This window comes from Dasypus novemcinctus, chromosome 18 (genome assembly GCF_030445035.2).
Source record: "Dasypus novemcinctus isolate mDasNov1 chromosome 18, mDasNov1.1.hap2, whole genome shotgun sequence".
NCBI lineage: Eukaryota > Metazoa > Chordata > Mammalia > Cingulata > Dasypodidae > Dasypus > Dasypus novemcinctus.
In genome coordinates, this window is record NC_080690.1 from 14,007,302 (window position 1) to 14,034,889 (window position 27,588).

At 42.8% G+C, this 27,588-nt stretch overlaps 2 protein-coding genes across 2 annotated transcripts; one reads left to right on the plus strand and one right to left on the minus strand.

The window, feature by feature from the left end:
- Positions 1-762: 762 nt before the first annotated feature.
- On the minus strand, positions 763-9,590 carry TERF2IP (TERF2 interacting protein). Its single transcript, XM_004470918.4, has 3 exons — positions 8,718-9,590; positions 3,436-3,560; positions 763-2,026 (listed from the first exon to the last, which is right to left on the minus strand). Exons 1-3 carry the CDS (start codon positions 9,382-9,384, stop codon positions 1,640-1,642), a joined length of 1,179 nt encoding a protein of 392 aa, XP_004470975.1. The 5' UTR covers positions 9,385-9,590; the 3' UTR covers positions 763-1,639.
- A 4-nt stretch (positions 9,591-9,594) lies between these two features.
- Positions 9,595-26,930, plus strand: KARS1 (lysyl-tRNA synthetase 1). The gene is given in 17 exon segments (XM_058279688.1): positions 9,595-9,668; positions 15,062-15,221; positions 16,639-16,804; positions 19,011-19,104; positions 19,535-19,721; positions 19,816-19,941; positions 21,370-21,489; positions 22,955-22,979; positions 22,982-23,116; positions 23,227-23,370; positions 23,373-23,399; positions 23,600-23,685; positions 24,398-24,483; positions 25,112-25,217; positions 25,219-25,239; positions 25,965-26,108; positions 26,650-26,930. Coding segments are annotated over 17 exon segments (1,788 nt in total). The 5' UTR covers positions 9,595-9,606; the 3' UTR covers positions 26,749-26,930.
- The last annotated feature ends 658 nt before the right edge of the window (positions 26,931-27,588 follow it).

Here is a 27,588-nt window from a genome sequence, read left to right on the forward strand (position 1 = left end):
ATCTCCCTGAACTCATCAAGAACCTTCATTGGACTTCACTGCAGCCCCTGGTTGCAGACTGCCTGCAGAACCTGGACTTGTGCATCCCAGGGCTGGTTGACTGTTAAAGAATCGCATACTATTGACAGATATCTCTGGTTGATTGTTTCCCTAGAGAACCCTGACTAATACAAGCAGAAAGGAAATTAGATATGCCTACTCTAATTTCCATTACCATTAGCTGAAGGCTACTCTCAGGGACGTTTACTCTCAAACACTTTAAGAGAAGGCAGGCCTCTAGCAGGTGCTTGCAATAGGATTCCCATTGGAGATAGGAGCTGGAATGGTGAGTACCCAGCAGGTATGGTTGGAGCACTGATACCTTCTGCCACATACCTACCTTCTGGCTCCTGATTAGCTTCTCTTCCTTCTGGCTCTCTTAATATTTTACCTTATTTTGCCACTTTTCACAGTTCTTGACCCAGCTCTTGCTCCAACTAAATGAACTAGCATTTTTCTACTGGTTTTTAAGGTCTAAAATGGAACCACTGCATTAGTTCTAAATAACAACAGCCAAGTATGTTAGCTGTTTTGTTAATGGATGGTGGTGATGGTAGCACAATATTGTGAATACAATCACTGAATTGTAAAGTCACAGGAAAGTAGTCAAACTGGGAAATTTAAATTGTATATATGGTAGCACAGTTTAAAAAAAAAAAGTTCCTTTATTGTGTTTATACCTTAAGGGTTTTGCGTATACAATCAAAGAAAACACTTGGAGACTCAAATACAAAGTTATATTTATTTTCAATAATGAAAGTAAAGACACAATCAACTCACTACGTTTTTAATCTTTCACACAGTTCTTAGCACAAAACTATCCTCATAAATAAGAAAACATTATTAACAAAGGAAGACTGTTCTTGAGATTCTCTAGGGATTTGTATGGGTTTTATACAAAATTGGGCAACAGGTAAAGAAACACATGCTAGACATTTGACTGACAAGGGCTCAGAGAAAAGAACAGCCAAGAAACAGGGTCCCCAAATGTTAAGTTAGAAAACGGATTATGGGCTTTTCAAAGCAGTCTAGAAATCAGAACTCACTGGGAAATGTGCTGGGAGATACAAGGGTTTGGAACAACCCATGTTCAATTAAATTAATTAAATTTAATTAAATCTTTCTGTATTTCTAGATTCTTGATTCATAATCTAGCACAATCTAGAGGAGCTTCTGGCTAGGGATAAGACACTGATTCATGCTGTCAGAAGAAGTCTATGCCTCCTAATTTCCCTCTTTCGATTCTATCACTAGTTCTGTCACCAATACAGCATAGGGGTTCCATTCCAGCAAAGGATTATTACAAAGTAGGCCAACTTCTCACTGATATAGGTTTTCCTTTCACAACTTACTGACATTTGCCAAGGATAACTTTAAACATCTCCAATTTCTTTGATTTTTATCCTCATATACAACTCTGCTTGTCTACAAAATCTGTGACAAAGAGCAATGGCAACATGGGTCAAAAGACAGGTGTCAGTTCCAATGTAAGAACTCCCAAAAGGTCAAAGTTCAAAAAGTCTTTTCTCCTGCCTCAACTGCCACACCTTTTCCTTTTCTTATCCTCTTATCAATTACTTCTTTAAGAGAAAAAAAAAAATTACTTCTTTCTGAACTCAATCCTCCTAGCTACATTCTGAGCACCAAATTTTTTGACCAATGCATCTCGGGAATGCTGATCATCTTTCTGCAAATCTATGTCATCTTGTCGGGACCAAATGGGATATCCATCAGCCCTCTGACCAGATGCTAAAAAGGAGGAAGTAGCCTCCAACTCACCACTATTTTTCAGGAAGGCCTGTGTAACTGTTGAGAGATCCAAGTTAAACTTTTCCATTAACTGCCGGATGATTTTAATGGCAGCTCCCACCTCTGGTGGAGAAGCTTTTCCTTCTTCTTCAGTTTGTGTTTCTGAGTCCTCCTCAGGCGTGGGTGGATCATCATCACACATTGTTATATGTATTTCAAAATCGGGGCTCTCATCCACCTAGAAGAAAGTATTGGATAATACTAGTGCCTAATTACCAAGTCTTACACTTGTATGATCTGGTCTTTCCCAACCCAACCCTCCCCCTCTTTGCCCTTTGTACTCCACTCACATTGAACCTTCTTTAATTACTCTAATATGCTCGTTCCTTCTTACATTTATCAGAGTTGAATGTATTTATGTATGTACATATGTGCATGTGTTTGTATGGCTATGTTATTCCAACAGATAAGCTACACTGAATATGAAAGTATATATATATACATATATATGTACACACGTGTGCACATATGCATAAGATTATTTTTTAAATGTTTGACTTTACTCCCAGACTGTAAATTCCATGAAGGCAGGAATCGTATCTGTTTTGCTCATCACAGCACCCCCAGTGTCTACCAATGCCTGAATATAGTAAGTATTCAAAAAACAGCTGTATGAGTGGGTATAAGAGCCTCCAAAGTACAGTACATTTAGGCAATTATAAAGCCCAGTATATGAGAAGAGACCTATGTAGGACATATTGAGGACTTTTGAGAGTATTTGACAGTTTATGGAAAAATTAACCAAATAAATAATATACAAAAGGCAGATTAAAGGCAACAAATCCCTAAATTCTGCCAATTCCTGTGCATTCCTTCACTCAATTACTGATTACAAAAACTTATTTATGTTCCTGAGAACAAAAAACCAAAAAAAAGGGAAACGGACTTTGGCCCAGTGGTTAGGGCGTCCGTCTACCATATGGGAGGTCCGCGGTTCAAACCCCGGGCCTCCTTGACCCGTGTGGAGCTGGCCATGCGCAGTGCTGATGCGCGCAAGGAGTGCCGTGCCACGCAAGGGTGTCTCCCGCGTGTGGGAGCCCCACACGCAAGGAGTGCGCCCGTGAGGAAAGCCGCCCAGCGTGAAAAGAAAGAGCAGCCTGCCCAGGAATGGCGCCGCCCACACTTCCCGTGCCGCTGACGACAACAGAAGCGGACAAAGAAACAAGACGCAGCAAATAGACACCAAGAACAGACAACCAGGGGAGGGGGAGAAATTAAATAAATAAATCTTTAAAAAAAAAAAAAACCCCAAAAAAAACTTTCAAAAGATAAATTCAGTTCTAAGTTTAAAAAATTTATACTAGGATCAAAGTACTCAAAACTCAAAATGAGGTGGCTTTATGCTGTTTAAATACAAGTCTCTATTCTCAATTTTTCTTTCTTTCCTTCCTCAAGTTTTCCTTCTAAAAACCAAAAATTACATGCTTAGAGTCCATATCAGTCCCACTCACCATCCTCCTCCTCTATCTTGAACTTCTTTTTGACCCTTCTAAGCCTCAGATATACGAAAAGGGTAGATGGGATGATCAGTTTCAAAGGAGAATGGAGGTAGGGAAAAAAATCATTAAGTAAAGCTAATTAACATACCGCCACCTCTTGAAACTCCCGAGTAGCTTCTATAAGCATCTTTTTGACTGCCTCTTCATTCTCCTGGATCTCTTTTCTTTCAGATTCCTCTTCAGGCAAGTCTGGAGTTCTCTTATTCTGTGGTTCTATTAAAAAGAAGAACAGCACACACCGGTATTAGCCTTTTTTGCATAAAACCAAAGATATAGTACATGCTCTATGGGCTCTGGGCCAAGAGAGCCTGCACTTTTTTCCCTATTAGAAGATGTATTTTCTTAATTTAGGATAAGGAAAGCACAAGACTGGCATGTTCAAAAATTTCTATTCTCATTTCTGAAAACTTATACTATCCAAACGGTCATGTTCCTAAACTCCAATATATAAAATAAAAATGCTCTTTCACAGTTTTCACTCTGTGTTTAGATTTTGTAAATTAATAAAACCATGTTCTAAGTTGGGTTCTCTGGGAAGCAGATTCTGTGAGAAATTAACATGTAAGGTGTTTATTAGTGCTTGTGGGAAAATACCTGTGGAAGGGAAGGGAAGAAAGCAGGAGTGGGCAAAGAGAAGCTAAGCTGTCAAAGTCCCAATAAGAGCGGCGGACTTGGCCCAGTGGTTAGGATGTCCATCTACCACATGGGAGGTCCGCGGTTCAAACCCTGGGCCTCCTTGACCCGTGTGCAGCTGGCCCATGCGCAGTGCTGATGCGCTCAAGGAATGTCCTGCCACACAGGGGTGTCCCCCGCATAGGGGAGCCCCACGCGCAAGGAGTGCGCCCCGTAAGGAGAGCCGCCCAGCGTGAAAGAAAGTGCAGCCTGCCCAGGAACGGTACCGCACACACGGAGAGCTGACACAAGATGGCGCAACAAAAAGAAACACAGATTCCCATGCTGCTGACAACAGAGGCAGACAAAGATGACGCAGCAAATAGACACAGAGAACAAATAACTGGGGGGGGGGAAGGGGGGGAAAGGTAAGGGGATAGAAATAAAAAAATAGATAAAAAATAAAAAAAGTCCCAATAAGGCCTCAGTCAAAACTATGAGACACCCCTGGAACTAGGAAAAGCCCTTCAGCATTGGCCAAATTGGGGCGAGAAAGCTGAGCCTTTATAACCTTTATAACTGCACCGGATGCTGGGGAAGGCAGCTCTCCTAATCAACCACGTATCATCTACAAAAAGGAGGGCCTCCTGCTGGACATCCTTTTATGCCTCTGAGGATTTAACTCTTCTCTCTTCTCCATTTACCAAATATAGACCACCAAGGGCAGCATGAAGTTTTTTGTAATGGAACTGTTCTGTAATGGTTACACCAATCTACACGTGTTAAAACTCATATAAGGGAAGCAGACTTGGCCCAATGGATAGGGCATCCGCCTACCACATGGGAGGTCCGCGGTTCAAATCCTGGGCCTCCAAGACCTTTGAGGAGCTGGCCCATTCTCAGTGCTGATGCGCACAAGGAGTGCCCTGCCACGCAGGGGAGCCCCACGTGCAAGGAGTGTGCCCCATTAAGGAGAGCCTCCCAGCGCGAAAGAAAGTGCAGCCTGCCCAAGAATGGTGCCACACACACAGAGAGCTGACACAACAAGATGTGCAACAAAAAGAAACACAGATTCTCAGTGCCACTGATAAGGACAGAAGCGGTCACAGAAGAACACACAGCGAATGGACACAGAAAGCAGACAACTGGGGGGGGGAGGGGAGAGAAATAAATGAAAATAATAATAAAAAAAACCTCATATAACTAGGGAAGTGGATGTGGCTCAAGCAATTGGGCTCCCGCCTACAACACAGGAGGTCCCAGGTTCGGTTCCCAGTGCCTCCTGAAAAAGACAAGCAAGACAGCAGGCTGGTGCGATGGGCTGGCGAGGTGAGCTGGCACAACAAGATGACACAATGAGGAGACACAAAGAGGAAAGACAATGTAAGAAACAACAAAGCAGAGAAATGAGGTGGCTCAAGGGATTGAATGCCTCTTTCCCACATGAGAGGTCCCAGGTTCAGTTCCTAATGCCTCCTAAAGATGAGACAAGCAGACACAGAGCACACAGCAAATGGATGTAGAGAACAGAAAGCTAGCACAAAAGAGGGGGGGGTAAATAAATCTTTAAAAAAAAAACCAAACACATAACTAGACACCAAAAAAGTCAACTTCACTGTACACAAATGTTAAAAACAATAATTAAAAAGATGTCTATGCTAATAACAGGGTCTGATATGGGAACCCTGTATTTTATATGATTTTTCTGTAAACCCACAACTTCTATAATTAAAAGAGAAAGAAGTCTTATCTTTTAGAGGTATTTACTGAAATATATAAAATATGATAACTAGCATTTGCTTCAACATACTCCCAGAAGTGGGGGTAGGTAGTAGATGAAGGTATAGATGAGAAAAATTGGCCATGAATTAATCAGGTGAAGCTTGGTGATGAACGCATGCACTGCAGTTCATTATACTATTCTTTCTAGTTTTGTATGTATTTGAAATTTTCTATAAAAAAATTATAGTTCACATAGAATACAAATGATGAGAAAATAATGAATCAGAGCTATGTGCACACACACAAGAACTTCAAGCTATATTAAGTTAAAAGAGCAAATGGCAAGAATTTTTTTAAAAATTTTTAATTAAAAAGTGTAAAAAAAGCAAAGTGCAATGGGAAAAATACATTTAATGTAACCTATGGACTATAGGTAACAGCAATACTCTAATATTTTTGTATCAGTGCCGAAGATATACAATGTTAATAATAGGGGGGCATGGAAAAAATATACTAAATGTATGGTTTGAACCATCACTAGCGGTAATAGTCTAGTGATATTATCTCATAATAATAAATATTCCACAACAATGTGGTGTGTTGGTGGAAGGGTGTTGTATGGAAATTCCATACAGATGCATGATTGTTTTGTAAGTTCACAACCTTTCTAATAAAAATATTTTTTTAAAAATTTACAAGCTATGTATTGCAAAGTCCTTTCTCCTTAATTATAGAAAATTTGAAAAGGTACTTAAAAAGTACTCCCAAAATCAAGAAACAAAGAACAATTCTCTAAAACAAGTATGAATTACTCCTATGTATTTAAAGTAAAAATTAGAAATGAAAGAATACTTGGACTTAGAAGTGACAGGCTCTGTGACAATTATCTTCTGCTTCTTAATTTGTATGGATAACCTTGTCAACATATTTGCCATATATGTATGACATGCCCCCCTTTTTTTTTAGTACCTCCTTTTTGTACTTCCTGAAGGGAAAAGGGAAGAGAAGATAATATAAAGGCTCTTTGATAAAGTAAAAAAAAAAAGCAAACTGCAGAACTAACTTACGTCTAATGTGCTAGCATTTCTATGAGTAAAAAATATACAAAACAGACAAGGCAAAAGTAGTTGCCTCTGGAAAACAGGGAAAGGGATATGCAGCAGGGAGACTAACTTTTCCCATGTACTTTTTGTACTGAGTATATCTGTAGGACAAATTCATAGAAGTAAAATTGCTGCATCTAAAGGAACATGTATTTGTTAGGTATTGTCAAAATGCCCCCCAAAGAAGTTGTACCAGTTTCCTTCTATTAACAGTATAGGAGTATACTTGTTTTCATACCTCACTAACTTTGGATATTACCCATTTTAATTTTTGCCAGTCTGATAGATAAAATATACTATGTCCTTGCTCTGATTTACTTTAATTAATAGCAGAATATTTATCTATTTGTTTATTGGCCATTTATTTATTCCCTTTTCTGGGAAATTCTCGTTCCTTTTTTTCTGGCCATTTTTCTATAGTTTTCTTTTTCTTACTGATTTCTAAGAGCTCTTTGGACATTAAGAAACTAATACTCTTGCAATGTATTGGGAATATTTTTCCAGTTTGCCTTCAAACTATGAGATGTTTTAATTTTTACATAATCAAAAATATAAAACGTTTCTAGCCTTCTTGGTTTTATGATTACATATAAAATTTTTCACCCGTATTTTCTTACTCTTTTTAAGATTTCAATTTTCACATTTCATTTAATCATCTAAACGTTATTTTGATGGTTGAATGAATCCAGTTTAATTTTGTTCCAAGTTCCAAACAGCTTGCCAGAAGTCTCGGTATCACTGACTTAAAATCGAGGCCCGTAGAAATTACTTTACCCATACACATACCCAAACCGCATCTCCTAGAATTTTCCCTCCATACCAGCAACACTGGGCTCTGTTGCTCCAAGAACACACAGCCAAACTCCGACCTCAGGACCTCAGGCCTTTGCACTCGCTGTCCCCTCAGTCAGCAACACTCTTCCTCAGATACCTAGCTCACTTGCTCTTTCACTTCCTTTGGTCTCTGCTCAAGTATCAGCTTCTCAAGGTACCCTTATCTCTTATCAACCTATAGAAAACAAACCCCTTCCCAGCCCTCATCCTGCATTATTACCCATTACTGCTCTCTAAAACACTTAACCACCACTCAGCTAGCACGTTAAGCTCCATGACCACAGGAACTTGTCTTTTATTTATTGTTATATCCCAGCAGGACAACAGTGTCTGGCACTCAAATACCAGGTGAATGTGAAATGCCACTTTCACCAAAACCAAAATTCCTACTAAGCATACTTAAGAGAATTAAACTTACCTTCCCAGACTTCTTTGTTTCATTAAATACCCACATCGGCAAAGAAAAGGCGGGGGTGGGCGGAAGCATGCTTTTTTAAAAAAGATCAATTTAAGCTGTCAAAACTAGTTACAGTAAAACTGAAACACCGTAACAGCTTAGCACTGTGTCCCAAGCATACCTGAATCCCGACTTCAATTCAACTGGTTAAAAACACTCTGCCTTCCAAGCAAAACCAGGAAACGACCTTACAACTTCGTTATGTGAATACGCATTGAGTTAGCCAAAGCATGAAAATAAGCTAGCCTGGTATGCTCTCCTGTAAAACGGCTTATATGTATTTTAGTCTGAAATCTCTCAGAAAAGATACACAGAAAGCCAATTATCATGTTGTCTTTGGGGAAGGAAAATGAATAGGTGGTAGGTAGAAAAGATGGGAGAATTTTCTATGTACTGTTTTTGTAACTGGTGTATTTCGAACTATGCGTTATGTTCTCGTTACTTAAAAATAATGAAACTTTTAAACAGAGAAAAGGGTGCGATTTTACCCGGATGTGAAAGTGGGGGTGGGGTGGGAGGGAGTAAGCAATGTTACTAAAGATGCCAAAATGGACGCCTGACAGAAGACGCGACACCCCACGCCAACCCCATTAGGAGCACAGGAGTCAGCAAAGGCCAAAGGCTCGCCGGAGCAGGCCTCACCCCCGCTGTCGGCAGCCTCGGGGTCTTGCTCCGCCTTCCGCTTGAGCTTCTGGGAGGAAGGGCTCACTGGGACGTCCGCCAACAGGTACTTTTGCTCCTGGCCCCGCAGGTGCTTGAGGTAGCGGTCCTTCAGGGCCTGCCACGAGTGCTGGGTGAGCGAGCTTTTCTCCATCGCTTTCCACAGGGCGTTGCCGGTGACGGAGTTGGGCGAGCGGGCATTTTCCTTCACGTAGGTCAGGATAGCCACGTCGTCAGCGTGCGTGAAGGCCATCCGCCCCGTGGGTAGCACGGGTTCCGCGGCAGCGCCCTCGGCTGGAGCCCCGGGCTTTGTCTCTGAGGCCTGGTCGGCCGCCGAGGCCGGGCCCAGTCGATAGGTCTCCAGCTCGAGCTTCTCGTTGCGCTCCACGCAGTCCAGGATGTACTGCGTGGAGATGAAGTCGCCCGAGGCCTCTGCCAACGCCTCCCCGGGCTGGGCCAGCAGCACGGCCCCGGGCTCCTGCACCCGGCACAGGGTGCCACCGCCGTGCAGGATGAGCGTCGAGAGCCGGCGCTTCGCCGGGCTGGGCCGCACGTAGAAGGAAATGGAGCTGCCATCCTCCCGCACGAACAAAGTCGAAGAATGGGTGGGCCCGTTGGGGTCTTTGCCCAAATCCATCGCCTCCGCCATAGCTACTCCCCGGAAACGACCGTCGGGCTCTCAAGAGCACGACAGACGGCTCTGCTACAAAAGACGCCACTGGCGCCAGGCCCTAAACCGCGCCTGCGCCGTAGCAGCGGCAGCGTGCGAGGAGCTTCCGCCCCCTACTCCCCGGAAGAGGCGGGGCTCCGAGCCTCGACCTGGACGTCGACGTGAGACCCTCTTCTCTTTCAGGTCGGGGCCTCGGGAAAGATGGCCGCGGTGCAGGGTCCTGAGGGGAGCGTGGACGGCGGCGAGCCGAAACTGAGCAAGAAGTAAGTGTCTCTGCCGAGCGTTAAGGCCTCTGAGGTCGGAGTGTGGGACGGGAAGCGCCTCGAGGCTTCCGCCGAGGTGACTGTGCCTGGGATTCTGTTGCCCTCTCTTTGGGATAAGAATATGCTGGAACGTAGTTGCCTCGCCAGGGAAACTACATACCCCAGGATGCCCCCGGCCCGCCGCTGTCCGATCCGGCTTTGGTGCCGGCTGGGTCCCCCTGGCGTTGTACTGCTGGGTTAAGAGTCTGCGGAGGAAAAGCCAGGATGAGAACTGGGAGGTGACAGCAGAGAAGCACTAAACTTATTCCTCTCCCTCAGGGAAATGCGTTGTTTAATGAATGAGCCACGTCCCAATAGGGAGGTTGGAGAAATTTTAAATGCCCTTGCTTTTCAGAGAGACCTACAAATTTTCTTTGGCCCCAATAAGGTCTTTTTTTTTTTTTTAATGAACTTTTTTGTAGACAAGGGATCAGTTCTAAAACTGTCCGTACACCTACTCACATGAGCTCGTCAACCTCATGTGAGTATTCAGTGGTCAACGCTTAACAGTAGGGATTGTCTTACTTAGGTACGCCAAGCTGCACTGCTGAACATATCTTTGTTAACCACCTCAGGTTCTTGGAGGGTGAACATAAATCAAGATAACTTTCCTGAAACATCAGGCCCTGTTTTATATACTGTAAACGCTAAACTCCCTCTCAACTGGGGTTCCTCCCTTGAATCACAAAACACAGCGATTGATGTAGGTGTTTCCTTAATGTTCCCAAGGATGGTACAGAAGTAGTACCATTCGGGAGGCATAGGAGAGAAGTTAATTCATTACATACAATGGCTGAGAGAGAAGTTAATTCATTACATACAATGGCTGACGTAGGGCAAGAGGACCCAACTCTTCCTGAACCCTGATGGAATCGTTTGTTCTAGGCACTCAGTGGATAAGAAGTGTAAATTTCCTTTCGTGTCTCTGGGTGTATGCTTCAAACATTCTAGAAAAATGAGGAAGGAAATGTCTAATTTATGGTTTGATAGCACCCTAATATGTTGGTCTTCCTGATAGTGATGTGATGGATCTCCATAAATGTTTGGAGTCTCGTCTTGGACTTCTTTCGGGAAGACTGACCTGAACTTTGATCTATTACATGTGTAACTGAATTTAAGGATTGTAAATCACAGATTCCTTGTAAACAAGTTTCCAGTTGAGAGTACTAAACTGAATAGATGAATTAATTAACTAAATTGAGTAAAAGGTAAATTGAGGAAACTAGTCAATCCCTTTCTACCCACTTTATACTTAGCACAGCTACCACTTTTTTGAGCAGCTTTTATGTACGAGGCACTATGCTAGGGCTATACAAACTTTTTAATCTCAATATAACCTTGCAAGGGAAGTGTTAATGTTCGTCCTCGGATTAATAAAACTGAAACTCTAAGTAATTAAATAGATTGCTGAATTGTGCCTACCTAAGCCTGATCTGGCACTGATCCACAGCACTGGAGCTGAGATCTAAAATCAAGTCCTTAACTCCATAGCCTGTGCTCTTGATATTGGCTGCACCACACTGTCTTGTGTTATGTGGAATCAGGTGTTGATATTGTATATTCCTCTAGTGAGCATGGGCTAAAATGTTTTTTTATGGTTAACTTTTCATTTCTTAATTGTTCATGAAACTTCCTTACTCTGAAACCTTTAGTGAGCACCCTTTTATGCCAGATAGTTTCCCAATTTTAAAAACAGATGCGAACACACAGCGAATGGACACAGAGAGCAGACAACTGGGGGTGGGGCAGGGAAGGGGAGAGAAATAAAAAATAAATCATTGTGCCTCAAGCAGTTGAGTACCTGTTTCCCACAAGGGAAGTCTAGGATTCGATCCCTAATGCTTCCCTAAAAACAAACAAGCAAAAATGAACTGAAAAAACCAGCTCAGAGAAGTTGATATGGCTCGATGGTTGAGCACCAGCTTCCCACTTACAAGGTCTAGGGCTCAGTCTCCAGCCCCAGTACCTGGGGGAGGGTATGTGGGAAGCAGATGAGGGGCACAGATGTAGCTCAAGCAGTTGAGTGCCTGCTTCCCACATGGAAGGTCCCAGTTCAGTTCTTGGTAAAGTCAACAAGTAAACAAACGATAAAACCAATTTGGGAGCCAATGTTGCTCAGTGGTTGAGTGTCAACTTCCCACATACAAGGTCTAGGATTCGATCCCTGGCCCCAATACCCCAAAAAAAACACCAAAAACCAGATGGGTTGCCTGCCTGGATGGCTCATTCCTACCTAAAAGGCCCTCATGTGTTTTTTTTTAATTCAGTAAAGAACATGATCCCTAAAGTTTCTTTGCCTTCCAGTGTTCTGTATAAATGAAACCTAATCTTATACCCTTTCTGAAATTACCCTTTCCTCTCTATTCCTAGCACTCCAAACCAGTCTTGTCTTTGACTTAGAGGTACTTTGGTATAATAGCTGATAGTGACATTTTCCTCTCATTTTATATGCTCCCCTTTGCCATCTTTGCTGTCAGGTATTTTGTCCCAGGAGACAGGGGCTTCAGAAACATCCAGGCTCTCATTTTAAAGAATGTTGTAATTAGTGATCATTTCTACTTATAAGATATTGACTCACTGTTGACTTTTGACCCCAAATGTGTACCTTTTCTTTTACACAGCCAGAACCAAGAGCAACATTGTTAGTTAACAATGTTGTATAGAATTCTGTCGGTTAAGAGGATCTTGAATTGAATGGGACTCTAAAAGGTAGTGCAACCTCCACCGCCAATAAGAGCAGAAGAGTGCTAAGATTGGATGTGTGTTTACTGTATGTCCCCGGCCCGCCTGACACCACCTCTCTGTGTTTCCTGTTAGGTGGTGATAAACGTTAGTTCCAGGGTATTCTGCCATGTTGACGCAAGCGGCTATAAAGCTTGTTAGGGGGTCCCTGCGCCAAACCTCCTGGGCACAGTGGGGTCAGAGGGAGCTGCGACTGGGTCAACTTGCTCCTTTCACAGTGCTTCACAAGGACAAGCCACTTTCTGATAAAAGAAGGTTGGTACCTGTTACCTTCTTTATTGCTGTGGGAGCAAAAAACCATTCCTTGCTTAGTTCCTTATCTGTTAATCCCTGGCTAAGTCTTTGGACTTCCTAAGGAAACAAGGAGCCTTGCTGCCAAACCAATAATTCTTTCTAGTTTTCTCTTAAATTCAAACTCCTTATTCTAGAACAGTGCTGAGAGCAAAACCTTTGTATAACTGAACAATTTCTAATGCAGGTTATTTTCCCTTTCCTGTCTTCCTTGGGATCATTTGCTCTCTTGAGTTTAATTTGGTTTCTGGTATTAGTGTTATTCTTAGTACCTTTTTGGGCCATACTTAGTATCAGTCTGATTTAAAGAGCAATACCTAGTTGAATGGAAAATGGTTTATCATCTTAATCCTAAGAAGATCTAGATACTCTTAGATGTCCACTGGCTGAATTATAGCACAGTAGAACCTAGCACACCGTTCTGGGAAGGTTAGCTTATGTTAAAGACTACTTGTATCCAAAAAAAGTTACCTACTTTGAAGCTGTCAGAATCAGTATTTCTTACTTAAAAGATGATCATTCAAACCCCCAGTTGTTGTTTTTTTTTAATTGAGTTATTCTAAACTTATATTGAAAATGAAGGCTGTGCCCTGAAGCCAAAGAGAGTGACTTAGGATCATTTGCCATGTTCACCATTTCAGAATATTTGATTATCATCGGCAAGTCTGACAGAATGATCAGTTAATTCTCTTTGAATAATGAAGCTATCCTCTCTTCAGATATTTGTTTTCTGTATTCACAAAGCAAGTTCAGGGAAGTGGATTTGGCTTAACTGATAGAATGTCCACCTACCACTCTATCAGTTATATAGGAGGTCCAGGGTTCAAACCCAGGGCCTCCTGACCCATATGGTGAGCTGACCCACATGCAGTGCTGATGTGTGCAAGGAGTGCCATGCCACGCAGGGGTATTCCTTGAGTAGGGGAGCCCCATGCGCAAGGAGTGCAACCCACAAGGAGAGCCACCCCGCGTGAAAAAAGTGCAGCCTACTCAGGAGTGGCACCACACACAGAGAGAGCTGACGCAGCGAGATGATGCAACAAAAAGAGACAGATTACTGGTACCACTGACGAGAATGCAAGGGGATGCAAAAGAACATACAGAGAGCAGACAGTGAGGGGTGCGGGGGTGGGGAGAGAAATAAAAATTAAAAAAAAAAAAAACAAAGCAAGTTCAGTGGAGTGGGTATGTAGCTCAGTGGTTGAGCACCTGCTTTGCATGTACAAGATCCCAGGTTCAATCTCTAGTACCTCCTTTAAAAAAAAAGTTAATTCAGATCATAAGGGATACCAATACCAGGTTATCCAAATCAATTTAGTTTTGGAGTTGCTGGTAACAAGTATCAGGATTTGGATAGTGGGGAAATATGACCAGAATTTTATCCAAATCCCTATGGTTCCTATCTTGGGTTCAGATGGTGAGGGATACCTAGAAAGCTAACATGTGAGTACTTACTAATGTCAGGGCTGCAGTCACCCCTTTACCTACATTATCTCAATCCTCAAAACGAGCTGTGGGGAGGGGATCTGTTATTTCCATTTTACAGATGAGGAAACCAAGACTGAGAGAGGTTAAGTCATTTGCTCAGGGTCACGTAATTGGTGGATGGGTGTGTCAGGATTTAGTTCCAGGCATTTTGACTCTAAAGATGGCGTATTATCCCTTTTACTTCACAGGTTAGTACACTGCTTTACCCAATTCATTGCTAAAATCAGGTCCAATAGGCAGAATGGGGCAATACTGGGAGCCATTCTTGGAGGGATTGCCAGTGGAATGTCTCCTTGAGCTTGCCCCCCTGGACTGACTCATTCCTCAGGAAGGAGAGGAGGAAGAAGAGGAGAGGCAGGCATAACTGGAGATGTTGATATGGTGCTTTAGGAGCTTCATATTCTCTAGGGCATACCAGATGACTATAATTCATTCCTTGTCCTCAAAGAGTTCCCAGTCTAATTAGCTCAAGAAAACCTATTCTGGTGATTTTTCTAGAAACCTTTTTTTCTTTCACCTAAATATAAACTAATATGTAGAATTTTCTTTGCATCTTGGTTTTAGTGGAACGTAATGCTAATAACCTGGGACTCAAAAGCAGAGATTGGAAAGATCTTTTGCATCTTTGCTCCAACTGTGTTTTCCTTTGTATCTTTCACCTGCACAGTTTAATGACTATGAGCCTAGAGGTGAGATGTAACCCTCAGGGTGTAGAACTGAACAAGAGCAGATCCTTCGGCTATTCATATTTTCGATAGTGACTATGGGCCAGAACATAGTAGGGCACTCTTCAGGCAAGTATCACATTGAATGTTTTTTCATCTTCCTGACAGTGAGCTAAAGAGACGCCTGAAAGCCGAGAAGAAGGTAGCAGAGAAGGAGGCCAAGCAGAAGGAGCTCAGTGAGAAACAGCTAAGCCAGGCTGCTGCTGCTACCACCAACCACACCACTGACAATGGTGTGGGTGCCGAGGAGGAGAGCCTTGACCCAAATGTGAGTCTGTTCAGCCACTTCTTTTTTTTTTAATCCCCCCACTTGCAGCTTTTTTGTGTATGCTATCTGCTCTGTGTCCATTCGCTGTACGTTCTGTGTCTGTTTTATTTTCCCCTCCCCACCTTGTGGCTTGCTTGCGGTCTGCTCTCTGTGTCCATTCGCTGTGGGCCCTTCTCTGTGTTCTCGCTTGTCTCCCTTTTTGTTGCATCACCTTGCTGAGTCGACTCTTCCCAGTGTCTGCGGGCCGGGCGGTGCTCTGCAGCATGCAGACAAGCCTACTTTCACAAGGAGGCCCCGGGATGCAAACCAAGGGCCTCGCATATAGTAGACGGGAGCTCATCTGATTGAGCCACAGCCGCCTCCCTGTTCAGCCACTTCTGGTGGCTTCTGGTGGCTTCTGATGAGGCCTGTGGAAAAGTCCATGGGACCAGTGGTTAAGAAGGTAAAAGATAAATAGCAAGTGGATAAGGGAAGGCCTGGGTGCAGAATAAGGATCAGCAAACTATAGCCCACAGGCCAAATCTGCCTACCATCCCCATTTTGTTTTTGTTTTTGTTTTTTAAAGATTTATCTATTTATCCTCCTCCCCCTCCCCCGTGTCTGCTTTCTATGTCCATTCACTGTGTGTTCTTCTCTGTCTGCTTGTGTTCTGATCAGGTGGCACTGGGGATTTGTGTCTCTTTTTGTTGCGTCATCTTGCTGTGTCAGCTCTCTGTGTGTGTGGCGCCATTCCTGGGTGGGCTGCAGTTTCACGCGGAGCAGCTCTCCTTGCGCAGGGGCTACTCCTTGCCCGGAGGGCACCCTTACACAGGGGCATCCCTGCATGGGCCAGCACTCCTTGCGCGCAGCAGCACTGCACGTGGGCCAGCTCACCACACAAGCCAGGAGGCCTGGGGTATCGAACCCTTGGACCTCCTATATGGTAGGCAGACACTCTGTTGAGCCACATCTGCTTCCCCCCATTTTGTTTGTGTAAATAAAATTTTATTGGAACACAGCCATACCCATTTGTTTGCATATGTCTTAAGTTTGGTGACCCCTGTTTTAGAACGTTCCTTTTCATGCTAGGCCCCATGACCCACTTGGGGGAATGTCTTAATTTATAGCTGGAAACTGACAGGTAGGAAAGAAGATAAGTGACTCATCATGTAGAAGAGGTTCACAGAAGTGGTAATAAACACCACCTATACCAATTAAATTTTTACTCTTCTGCACTTCAATTCTAGGTATGTATCTGACCAGCCTGCATCTGTTAAATGCAGCTCTCACTGTGTATTCAGTTCTCAGAAAATGGAGGCACTTAAAGAAACCTCAGTGTACTGGGACTCCTCTGAGGTAGAACATAGTACTCTGCTAGATGGGCCAGTGGTCTGATCAGCTTTAGCTTCTCAATGGCTCTTTATATTTTGTTATACAGCAATACTACAAGATCCGCAGTCAAGCCATTCACCAACTGAAGGTCAATGGGGAAGATCCATACCCACACAAGTTCCATGTGGACATCTCACTCACTCACTTCATTCAGGAGTACAGTCACCTGCAGCCTGGGGACCACTTGACTGACATCACCTTAAGGGTGGCAGGTAGGAAGACTCCCTGGCCGTTGACTGAGCTCCTGCAGCATGTGGGCCTTTTCCATAGTGCAAAGAAAAGTCTAAGTTGGTCTTGCTCTCAGGAGCTTGCTGTCTGAGTCTACTTTACTGGAACAGTGTGATTCTGCTCACTCCCAGAAAGTAGAGGAAATGGGATCCCATCCAGACAAAGTGATGCTACATTAGAAAGAGGCATTTCCAAAGGAGACCTCCCAGCATGGCACTTTGTACTGAGTCTATTTCTAGAATATTGTTATTTTTACATTATTTTTCTTAGGTGGGGCCTTCTTTTCCCTAATTTTGAAAGAGAGAAAATCACTTATTTTCCTTGCTACCTTCTTCCCCCCCCCAAAAAAAATACCTGTTAGTTATTAAAAAATTAGAATATTCAAAAGAACAGAAAGAAAAGTCTAAATACCCCAGTCATACCTTTCAGAGAACCCCTGCTAGTGCCTTGGTATGTATAGAGAGAGTTTTTCAGTATTCTTTTTTTTTTTTTTCCTCTTTAAAAAGTGAGACCATACTATGTATTTGTTCTTTTATTGGTAGGATATATAAAGTCCAGCATCTGACCCTGCAATATCATTTAGGACAACTCAAAGTCCAAAATGCCCCCAATATCACATCTCTTCTTTCCTCTCCCTGCCCTCAGCAACTACTATGGCCACTTTCTCCACCTCAATGCTACAATTTCTTCTATTACTAGTCACAATATTTTTATAGTAGATTATCAGTAAGTCCACTTTAATCCATTTTTTATTCCTCCATTCTGTGGACCCTGGGATGGTGATGGCCACTCCACCCGTAGATCAAGAGGGGGCTTAGATTCCACATGGGCGAGGGGTATTTGTCCTTTTATTGGATCTTCTTTGCGTTTCTCCAATATTTGTCACTTTCTCGCATCCTTTTTATCTTCATTTTTAGATTTTTAAAATTCTATCCTTTTAACTTTCTGAATCTTTAAGGCATTGTATTTATTCACTCTTATTCCCTTCCAGTCAGTTTTCGTTTCTGAAAATTTTTTTAACTTAGTTTCCTAATTGTTTCATATGTTTTGTCGCCACATTTCTGAGGTTTTCTATTTATGATTTTTGTTCTTTAATGTTTTGTATGTTTTTTTCTTATTGAGGTGCCAGGGCCAGGGATTGAACCTGGGACCTCATATTTGAGAAACTGGTGCTCAACCACTGAGCCACATCAGCTCCCCTGAGGTGTGTTTTTTTTGGTTTTTGTTTTTGTTTTTTTTTTATTTGTTTGCTTGTTGTTTTTTTGTTTTTATGAGGCACCAGGAACCGAACCATGTGGGAAGCAGGTGCTCAACTGCTTGAGCCACATCCATTCCCTGTGTCATTTTCTTAATGTCTTTTAGCTCATTATGAAATAATTTCTTAAGTGTTTAAAAGGAAGCTTTGTTTGGATAGCTTTTCCAATTTCTGCAAGCTCCTTCTGTTACGTTTGTGAAGTGTTCAAAAATATAGTAGCTTGCTTTCTGAGATTTCCTGGCTCAGTTCCCCTCTTTATTGAACCTTCTCTTTCCTTTGCCTTTGTTTTCCTTGTCCAGGAAGGGAACCCTGTTAGTTCTAGAGCATTCTTGGGCTACATTATTCTAGCCTCTTTAGACCATAAGACAGCCCATTGTACTCATCTGTATGGGAATGTGCAGACCCCTCCCATTTTCAGTAGCTATTCTCCAGTTGACCTGCCACATTTCCCAATTAATACCTCTGGCTGTTTGGGGGTTCTTCAGCTCTCAAATCTGTCAGGTTACCTGTTGTTTCATGTTGCTTTTTCCCTTTATTGATGTCTTGTGACTCTTAGTGGTTTGCCCATCGCTTGTATTTTGGGGTTCTTGATATAACTTCCTGCATAATTTTGTTGTGTTGTCCATGGGTTTTTGGCTTTGCTTATCTACTTGTGCTTTGTTTTTTTAATGTGAGGATTTAGGAAGATATGAAAACTGTATAACTTTTAGAAATCTAGTGAACATCTTGAAAGCCTAATCTTTCTGCACACCTTTAACTGTTTTGAATGGGAATCACTGGTGTTAAGAAAAAGGCAGGGTTTGGAGCTCAGGCTAAAATCAAATTGGCTTTTGTTCTGCTCTGACATAAAAATGTAGAGGGGAATTTTTGACACTTAAATCATGAAATGCTATCTTTCAGTTCTATTGGTCAGTATTTTTACTTTCTTTTCCTAGGTAGGATCCATGCCAAAAGAGCTTCTGGAGGAAAGCTCATCTTCTATGACCTTCGAGGAGAGGGGGTCAAGTTACAAGTCATGGCCAACTCCAGGTATATAGAAATACCTAGCTACAGGCCTTTCAAGGCTGGCCTGGAGCAACACATTGGTAGCAGAAGCTTATGTGGTCTTTTATCCCCATTAGTATTTTAATGTTAGAGCAAGAAGTGGAATGTGGTCAGGAAAGGTTGAGAAGAGGATAAAAAGACTGGTCATGAGTAATGACTAAGCTCTGCTTGTAGATCAGTGAAAAATAAAGATAATGGCTTTTGGTTTTAAACCGCAGCCCCCGGCCACTGGGCCTCCTAAGCGTCCTTCTCTCCTTTTCTTAATAAACTTCCTTCCTCGCTCAAAAAAAAAAAAAGATAATGGCTTTTAACATTTGCCATGAAATCTGAGATTCTTCTTGGGCTCACATTAACTTAGCTTTAATAGTTCAGTGAAAATTCAAAGGAAACCTGAATCAGTTTTCATTTTACTTAGGAATTATAAATCAGAAGAAGAATTTATTCAAATCAATAATAAACTGCGTCGCGGAGACATAATTGGAGTTCAAGGGAATCCTGGGAAAACCAAGAAGGGTGAGCTGAGCATCATTCCCTACGAAATGACACTTCTGTCTCCCTGCTTGCATATGTTACCTCATCTTCACTTTGGCCTCAAAGACAAGGTAAACACTCAAGGCCCAAAGATACGTTCCCTCTGTTTTATCATATCCCTGAATCAGGCATATTAGTGATTTCTAATGGCTGCTTTTGATTTAGGAAACAAGATATCGTCAGAGATACTTGGACTTGATCCTCAATGACTTTGTAAGGCAGAAGTTTATTATCCGTTCTAAAATCATCACATACATAAGAAGTTTCTTTGATCAGTTGGGATTCTTAGAGGTGAGGGAGAATTTCTTACTTGACATTTGATAAGCTGCCTTACCATGCTTCCCTCTACCTGTCCTTCCCTATCATTTTCCAAAGTCTGTCCTGAGTCAGTAGCCTTCATACAGACGTCCCTGTTTTGCCAGCGTCTTTTTTTTGCCATGTTTATTTAGTGGGAAGCAGAATCTGCTTCCAAGATAATGAATAAGATGTAGGGCATCCACATGTTAATTATGCCTTACCATGTCATTTTTTGTTTCTTTGTTCTTTGTTTTTTTTGTTGTTTGTTTTTGGAGGGTGCCAGGGATTGAACCTGGGCCCTGATACATGTGAAGCAAGCACTCAACCATTGGGCCACAACTTCTCCCTAACACCTAACTTTTTTTTTTTTTTCAGATTTTTTTTTTATTCCCCCCCTCCCCAATGTCTGCTCTCTGAGTCCATTTGCTTTGTGTTCTTCTATGTCCACTTAGAAGACATAGAAGACAAGAATGCATGCCACTTGCATTCTTGTCAGGTGGCATCAGGAGTCATGTCTCTTTTTGTTATGTCAGCTCTCCGTGTGTGCAGCACCACTCCTGGGCGGGCTGCGTTTTTTGCGCGGGGGTGGCTCTCCTTGCGGGGTGTACTCCTTGCACGTGGGGCATCCCTACGCAGGGGAAACCCCTGCATGGCATGGCACTTCTTGCGTGCGGCAGCACTGCACATGGGCCGGCTCACCACATGGGCCAGGAGGCCCTGGGTATCAAACCCTGGACTTCCTATATGGTAGGCAGATGCCCTATCAGTTGAGCCAAGTCCATTTCCCTTAAAACTTAACTTTAATTGCATAGGAGAAAGGTGAATTTATATTACTATAAAACAATTTCAAACAATAAAGACATAAAATGAAAATTGAAAATCCCCTTTCATTATTCCCATCTAACTTCTCTCCCCAGACTGTTGTTTGATATGTACCCTTTTATACCATTTACTCTATATACTTCTTTTTAATGCTGCATAATTTATTTGTTTCCCCCTATTGATAGTTTAGGTTATTTTCTGATTTTTTTCTATAATAAGTAATGTTTCAGTGAACATCTTTGTGCTCATGTGCAAGTGTTTCTGTAGGATGGATTTCTAGAGGGGAATAACTAAGTCAAAGGATATAAGCAGTTAAATTTTTAATAGTGCCAAACTGAAGATTGCATCTGTTTAGATTCTCATTTACAGCTTGTGAAAGTTTATGGTACTATGGTAATAGAGCTTGCTGTTAGCGGAAAGTGAGACCGTGTGTTCTAACAAATCAAGCTATGTTTTCTTATCAATCACTTGCACATTACTATTGAACTTAACTTTTACTTTGGGATATAACAGGCTTAGGCTATAATTTCATGTAAAGCATGAGCTGTTCATAAGGCCTCTGGTTGTCTGAGTGATAAATGTCTCTCCCTGTCTTTTTAGATTGAAACTCCCATGATGAACATAATCCCAGGGGGAGCTGTGGCCAAGCCTTTCATCACTTACCACAACGAGCTAGACATGAACTTATATATGAGAATTGCTCCAGAACTCTACCATAAGGTAGTCAATAATAAGTCCTTTCCCTTAGAGAAGCAGAAGGCTGGAAAACCATTGGCTAGACAGTTCAGTCAAAAATAAGGGGAAGATTGAGGTTAGAACACCCAGAGAGTAATTCTAATTTGTCAGGTTTGTGGGTGACATAAAGTTTCAGTTAAGAGCATTGCTGGGTAGAGGGCAAAAGGATTGTCATTCTTAGGTAGATAGATCCTCTTACCTACTTTTCCCCCTAATACTTTTAAGTTTATAGTCTTCCTTGGATTGGCTCTTGATTTTAGTCTTTTGTAGAAGAAAATTTAATGTCAGGAAGTTGGAAGTATGTATCTCTGTTCACTGTAAAAATTTATCTTCAAGTCACCAGAGCAAATGCTGAAGACTTTTTATTCAGGAGTCTTAGTTGCAGGTAACAGAATCTATTTTAACTCGTTTAAGCAAAAGAAAAATGTATTCAAATATATATAATAAGCTCACAATATCCAAGAGGAGGAGGATTAGGTGATCAGGCTTGGAGAGCACACAACTAAGAATGATTCTGAATCTTTGGTCTGTTCCCATGGAGTACCCAGCATTTTTTCCCACTAGGCACAGTTACCATAGCTCATAACCCTGGCATTGGTCATAAGTCACTGCCACCTAGCCCTCTGTAGCTTCTACCTCTAAAAGCTAGATTTATCTCACCCCCTAACCAGAATGAGTTTTTGTGTTGCCTGTGTCTTCTTTCACTCACTTCTATGCTTTTTGTTTGTATTTAAGCTTTATTTATTTATTTCTCCTCCCTCCCTCCATTGTTTCTCTCTGTGTCCATTTGCTGTGTGTTCTTCTGTGTCCACTTGTATTCTCATTACACAGTTCCAGGAACCAATTCTGGGACCTTCCAGAATGGGGGAGAGGCAATCATTCTCTTGCACCACCTCAGCTCCCAGGTCTGTTGCATCACTTATTGTCTCTCCCTTTTGTCTCTCTTCATTGCATCATCTTGCTGCATCAGCTCTCCGCATGGGCCAGCACTCCTGTGCAGGACAACACTCCATGTGGGCCAGCTTACCTTCACCAGGAGGCACTAGGTGTCAAACCCTGGACCTCCTATATGGTAGACAGGAGCCCAATTGCTTGAGCCACATCCACTTCCCTCACTTCTATGTTGAATTCTCACAAATACATTTGATTGGTGGATCTTGGGTCATGTACATATCTGCATCCTAACCCCAAGAGAGGCATGATCCTTGAGGACTGTCAGACTCACAAAGTGGGGATGCCCAGACATAGGAAGAGTAATCAGAGGTCCTGGGCAGCCAAAAAATAATGACTCTCCACTACAAGGGCCTGAGAGAACAGTGTACTAGGCATTTTGGGTAGAAAGACCTGAGAGCATTCCTGAGCTATGAGAACCAAGTTAGGGTGTTTGTAGACTGATTTTCCAGAGTCACTTAAGAAAAGATTAGCTGCCCTGACCATATGTTGTTGTTAGATGCTCGTTGTTGGGGGCATTGACCGGTATATGAAATTGGACGCCAGTTCCGGAACGAAGGAATTGATTTGACTCACAATCCTGAGTTTACCACCTGTGAGTTCTACATGGCCTATGCAGACTATCACGATCTCATGGAAATCACAGAGAAGATGATTTCAGGTGACCGCTCCTCCTCCTTTGGCTTTCAGCGTGTCAGGGTGGGGTGCAGCATGCTGTTTTCAGAGGAGGGCTTCCTCTCGGTCCTCTTTAAATGGAAGGTTTCTCTCCCAGAATGGTAAAGCACATTAAGGGCAGTTACAAGGTCACCTACCATCCAGATGGCCCAGAGGGCCAAGCCTACGAGATCGACTTCACCCCACCATTCCGGAGAATCAGCATGGTCGAAGAACTTGAGAAAGCCCTGGGGATGAAGCTGCAGAAACTAACCTCTTCGAAACTGAAGGTAAAGTACTACGCGCATGCACAAACGCACACACACATGCACACACACACACACACCACCTTTTTTCTGGTCTTCCTTCCTCTTCAGCTCCAAATTAGATTGGGTCAAGGCCAGAGTTTTCCACACTTTCCTTTTTATATACTCTTGTAACTTGGGTGGTGTGATGTCTTCTGTCCCTAACTTGCACACTTGTATTGCAGAAACTCGCAAAATTCTTGATGATATCTGTGTAGCAAAGGCTATTGAATGCCCTCCACCTCGGACCACAGCCAGACTGCTTGATAAGGTGAGAGGCCACACCCTTTTAGTACATGTCCTCATACCATGGTGACAGGCCCCCTACTCCCTATGAAGGTGAGCCCCATCTGAAAAAACTAGCTACAGCTTCACAGGAAAACCACAAAGAGAGCAGCAAAGGAACTCCTGCTGGTCTGAGCTCTCTGACACATAGTTTGTGTATGTTTGTTTTTAAGATTTATTTTTTATTATTTCTCTCCCCTTCCCCGCTGACCCCCCCCCTCAAGTTGTCTCCTCTCTGTGTCCATTTGCTGTGTGTTCTTCTGTGTCCGCTTGTATTCTTGTCAGTGGCACCCAGAATCTGTGTCTTGTTTTGTTCCGTTGTCTTGCTGCATCAGCTCTCCATGTGTGCAGCGCCATTCTTGGGCAGGCTGCACTTTTCGCACTGGGCAGCTCTCCTTACAGGGTGCACTCCTTGCGCGTGGGACTCCCCTACGCAGGGGACACCCCTGCGTGGGCCAGCTAATCACACGGGTCAGGAGGCCCTGGGTTTAAACCTTGGACCTCCTGTGTGGTAGGTGAACACCCTATCTGTTGGGCCAAATCCGCTCCCCAGTTTGTGTATGTTTTCCTTGTTGATCCTTCCCAGCCATTTAAAATCTAGCCATTTGTGGGAGAGCTGAGTACTCCTGCATCTAGGCTGAGACAGTCAAAATGCCTTTCAGAAAGGATCTCTAGCTCTGCTTTACTTTCTCATTAAGCTCGTCGGGGAGTTCCTGGAAGTAACTTGCATCAATCCTACATTCATCTGTGATCATCCGCAGATAATGAGCCCTTTGGCCAAGTGGTAAGAGAAAAGCATGAAATTTCTGTTACTTATTGTTGCATAACAACTGCAAAGCTTAGTGGCATGAAACAGCAAGTTTATTAATTCTTAAGATTCTGGTTGACTGGGGTAATTCAAGTGGCATTTTCCATCTGTGATTTCTGCTGGGGCACTTTGGTTCTTCTCCCCATGGCCTTTCCACATGGTGTTTTGTCCTCCAGGGATTCATTATAACCTGGACTTCCTTAGAGCATGGTGCTGGGTTCCAAGAGAAAGCATTCCAGAAGACCAAACCCTAGTGTGCAGACACTTAACAAACCTATGCTGATGCCCCATCGGCCAAAGCAAGCCATATGGCCAGCTCAGAACCTGTGAAAGGGGACTGTAGCAGGGTATGGATACCAGGAGGTGTGGTTCATTGCAGACTCCCAGTCTAAGGCTGTCTCATGTGCTTGTTTTAAGGATAATGAAATCTTGCCCCTCTGTCCCTCACTATAAGACCAAATGATTTGGTGTGAGGATAGGTTCAGGCTTCCGGTCAGAACCAGTATAACTTCTAAGTTAGGATTCAGGAATTTTTATGTTTGTTTCAGATCTTGGAATATCGGTAGGCCTATATACTCAGCCTCCCCTTGGTCTCCTGTTGCAGGCATCGCTCTAAAGAAGGTCTGACAGAGCGCTTTGAACTGTTTGTCATGAAGAAGGAAATCTGCAATGCCTACACTGAGCTGAATGACCCCGTGCGGCAGCGGCAAACTTTTTGAAGAACAGGCCAAGGTAAGGCAGGGAAAATGTGAGAAGAGGCAGGAATTTCATTAGTGTGCCCACTGACCAGTGACATGAGCCTTAACCCTGATCTGTCATTGTCTGTTTTTCATGATGACTTTAAAAAAAATGAAAGATAAAGCCATAGGCCTCACTGGAGGAAGTCACATTTCAAGATGTAGACTTTGGTTTTGGCTGTAAAGTGTACATTCAAGGAACTTAGGCATGATTACCTGTGTGGGGGGCGTGACAGTTGTCTTAAAAATTACTTTTGCAGTACAAGAACTTTGTATTGCTTAGCTTTTTTTAAGTGGCTTAGGGGTGAAAGGCAGATAAATAGTAATGATGATAGAAGCCCCCAGGAACTGCAGCTTGCACTCTCACTGCCAGGGTGAGATGGGTACGGTCAGGAAGTGGAGAAGGACTTCTTGAATTCTTAGAATCTCTAAAAATGAGCCTCTCTAGTGTTTGCAGTGCCCTAGGCAGTGAAGGTGTTTCTTATTTCACAGAGAAATTTGGACATGTTCTGAGATAGATTTCATCAGTTCTGACCTCTGGGTCTTTGAAAGAAATGACTTGATCCAGAAGTTACTGGGAAACCAAGTCCTAGCAAGTCATAGGTGTCAGGAGCATCCCTGGGAAGATAATCCTTCTGAGCATTTTAACTTGTTCATGTGGGTGCTGAGAGACAGTGTAGCCTGGAGTAATGTCACCTTTGGTTCTCTATCCTCTTCTAGGCCAAGGCCGCTGGTGATGATGAGGCCATGTTCATAGATGAGAACTTCTGTACTGCCCTGGAATATGGGCTGCCCCCAACGGCTGGCTGGGGCATGGGCATCGACCGTGTCACTATGTTCCTCACGGATTCCAATAACATCAAGGTATAACAGCAGCCACACAGCACACACTGTCCTAGTAAACTCCAGTCGTGTGGAGACGTCTGGTGGCCTGAAAGGAAGAGCAATCAAAGATGCTGCGTGTGACTCCACAGGACAAGGGCCACAGTATCTGACCTTAAGGGGTTTTGTGTTTTTCAGCCTGAGACAGGAGGAATACTAATTGTTTGCATTTCTTAAGGATACAGGGAACACTGCTAAACTCTCTCCATGCATTATCTCATATACCTTGGGGCAGCCCTATGTGGTGTGGAAGTTTGTTATCCCATTTTTATAGACAAGGAAAGTTTATTCCTTCATTTGGCATAGTGCCCTAGCAGTGCTGCATACTTGTTTTTTTCCATTCTTTGTCATTAAGAGGAGCTGAGTTGAAATAAAAGAGGACCACATCTGTCTTTTCAGCTGAGATACACAGATCATTGGGTTGGTTGCTAACAATAATCAGAGGTAAAAAGAATGGATGGATAGCTGTGAGAGAATTTTCAGAGTGCTATTTAGCTTCAGAATGCATTTTTATCTCCTATAGGAAGTGCTTCTGTTTCCTGCCATGAAACCCGAAGACAAGAAGGAGAATGTAGCAACTACTGACACAATGGAAAGCACAGCAGTCGGCACATCAGTCTAGAAAATAATTTGCACATCACATAACTCAGGCATCTTTGCATTTCTGCAGAAGGTCAAGGTCTATAAGGGAATTCTGTGTTACAATCCATTTGATTACCACAGTTCAGTTCAGCCACCAGAAGAGAGAAAAGGAATTAAGAATTCTTTTTTACTCCTTGTCACCAAATAAACCAGTTGTCTCTACTCTTGCCTTTCATCATTCTCCTCATCTTTGGAATGACAACTTTTTTCCTAATGAATATTTAGGATTATACCACCTTATTCATTTCCTAAAGGATTAATGATATAGCAGTGAACAAAAGCCAAATTCCTGCTTCCATAAACTTTTTTTTTTTTTAAGGGGAGGTGGTAAGGATGAACAAACAAGAAATAAATAAGTACATATTTATAATAGTAGTACATACTACAGAGAAAAAGCAAAATTCAAGGGCAAAAGTGGTGGTATTTTAGAAAGAGCCAGATGGGGGCAGTGTTGTTTTAAATTTGGTAACTACAGGAGTTCTCTGTTAGGTGATATTTCACTAGAGATCTGGAGACATCGAGCCAGGGAGATATGGGAAAGGGTGGTAGTCCGGGCTAGAGGACTGCATTGTTGAAGAACAGCAAACATTACAATACGGCTGGAAGGAAGGGTGTGAAAGTGAGGAGGTGGAAGGACTAGGTCACAGGCCCCTGTAAGTAAAGCACAGGTGTGCTTTATTATGGGTGAGATGAGAAGCCATTGGAGGGTCTTGAATGTAGGAGTGACAGCATTTGGCTTGTTTTTAAACAATACTACTTGGTACGCTGGAGGCAAGAGTCAAAGCAGGGAGATAACAGTTAGTGGTAGTATGCACAGGAG